We start from the raw sequence: 2301 nt of genomic DNA, 5'->3' as shown, positions 1-2301 counted from the left end.
GCCACAAGAACGTCAGCTACTCGCACGTCAGTATCCAATAACGTTCACCAATGTCCATACTGGACGCAAAGAGAGGTTTTGCAAGTCTGCGAATTCTTGCCGTTGTCGCCGTATCGAATTCAGAGAGGGAAGGTACGGTGGGTTTATCGTTTGATTTCCAGTCACTGAGAACCTTAGAGACTTTGGTGTCCTCACTTGTTGTGTTGAAAACGTAGGCGAAAGCCTTATTTGTCGCTGTCATGTTCCAGTTACCGCGGTCAAATATCCACTGTGCACTCAAGGTCGAGTCGGCGTTAGCGTATTGAGCACCACCTCGACGAAAGGAATGCGACGAAAGTCCTTCTGATATACCAGCTTTCTGTTGACGTTCGCTTGCTCTTTCACGACGCGATTCACGTAACCTTGCATTTTCAACGGGGCTAACTTTGATTTCTTTGTCGATGTCTGTGACGACGTCCTTAACGGCTCGACTTGATCCTCACAAGCCATCGGTGCTTCCATCAATGGGGTGTCATCTAAATTTAGTGGTGTGTCGTCAGCTTCGCCACCAGATAGATGCTCAAGGTCGAGAAGCGAGAGAATAGGACACGACTGCATCGCCAACGCCATGCCGATCGCGTGAAGGGGGCACGTGATGAAGGAATTCTTGTCGGGGTACAGCAAAAGCCCTTGTTCTTCTGACGTTTTGGCACGAATCAAGCGGATAAAGAGCACGTTTCCCACCGACACCGACATGTTGCACTTCTGAACAACCGCAAGATCTGACGCCCGCCCAAACGCATACCACATGACGCTTAGAAGCGCGGCGTCCTGGTACTCTTGCGCGGAGCTTGCACCGTAGTATAGTCCATCAATTAAGATGCGCAAGTCCTTCTTCGTACAGGGCGTAGCCTTGCTCGCCATCCCGCCTTGCTGCCGCTTGAGACAGTAACGCTCCAAAATCCGGCCCATTTTCAGAAGCCTCTGGTCGATAGCATACCGATGCCGAGGGAATTAGTCCAGCAGCCAGTTCTTTACGTTGCTGTAGTAGCTCATCGCGGTGTTTCGACTTCTCACTTCGCCACCTCGCCCTTGGGCAAACGCGAGGTACATTGCGAACCGATCCAGTAGCTTGACAAAGACCGATCCTGTCGTGTCCGCGAGTAGCGTTGTGCGTACGAAGTCCAAATTCGTATTCTCCGATGCGAGAAATACATTGAAGGCGTTGATTGCAGTAGCTTGGGCTCGCATTGTATTCTCAGGAGCAAGGTCTTGGAGGCTCATTTCCTCAAGTCAAGTGTCAGCTGGGGGCTTGATATACTGCATATACGCGAATGACTTGGTTTTTGTAGTTGCGGCAAAATATCTCGCTGTTGTTGCCGACATTATGCGTCGGCCACGTGTCGGCCGTCCATTTACCCTAACCCTAACAATTTTAATTGGCTAAAAATGAACACTCGTGTCAACGGATTCGTTGAAAATCCATCACTGTGCAATAATTGGTTAATTTGAGCCCATAGTCAATGGAAGTATACTGTCGGTCAAAACACGATATTCATCCATAGAGTAATTCTACATTAAAGCTTGTCCATTGTATACAAAAGTCCACATCAAAGCATGTTCACTCGAATACTGTTTAACTTCGTAACTACTTGATGTAACTACTACTACTAGTACATGGCGAAACGACTCAGGCGGGTCTTCATCAATCGTTGCTGATTTTGGTGAGAAGTAGCTCTAGAAGCGCCAGCTGTCTCGCTTGGAGTTCATGCAAAGCATCTTGCGATTCCTTTAACTCGTGAAGGGCACCAGCCAGTTTATCCTCCGAGCTCAGTGAAGCGGTAATCGCTGTCATACCTTCCTTCATTGCATCTGCGAGACTGGCCATTGGGACAGCAATTTTCTGCTTACTCTCTGGCGCCGCGAAAGTCATGTTCTCGTCGGAGGATTCCACGACGTTGTCCGCATCAGCTAAAATGGCACCACCAACACCTGCTCTTCTGGCGAACGCAGTGTTAAGCATGTCGCACAGCTCAGTGTCGTCCTCACGGCCGTCGTTGCCCGTTTGACGACGAGCACTTTTGCCCTGCCGATACTCACGTTCTAGTTTCTTGTACTTGCTCAGTACCTATTACAACTCTAGGTAGTTAGGCAGAGAAGCAACTGTAGTGATACATGTCAATGACATACCTGATCCCCGCTGAACACGACTTTTAGAGTCTCAGAGAGCCTACCGGAGAAGACTTTCCACGCAAGTTTCTTCTTAAGGTTGGTATCAGCAGTTTTGATACGCTTCTTAACATCTTCATCGCCGAGTCGCAT

At 48.9% G+C, this 2301-nt stretch overlaps 1 protein-coding gene across 1 annotated transcript; it reads right to left on the bottom strand.

Annotated features, from left to right (window-relative positions):
• Nucleotides 1-1684: 1684 nt before the first annotated feature.
• Nucleotides 1685-2301, bottom strand: IUM83_06883 (uncharacterized protein; the record flags this gene model as incomplete). The annotated part of the gene is made up of 2 exons (XM_067931118.1): nucleotides 1685-2107; nucleotides 2170-2301. The coding sequence occupies 2 exons, from the start codon at nucleotides 2299-2301 to the stop codon at nucleotides 1685-1687; spliced, it is 555 nt and encodes a 184-aa protein (XP_067787153.1).

This window comes from Phytophthora cinnamomi (genome assembly GCF_018691715.1).
Source record: "Phytophthora cinnamomi strain GKB4 chromosome Unknown Contig62, whole genome shotgun sequence".
Lineage (NCBI taxonomy): Eukaryota > Oomycota > Peronosporomycetes > Peronosporales > Peronosporaceae > Phytophthora > Phytophthora cinnamomi.
The sequence above is the reverse complement of the archived record's forward strand: the minus strand, read 5'-3'. Positions and strand labels throughout refer to the sequence as shown.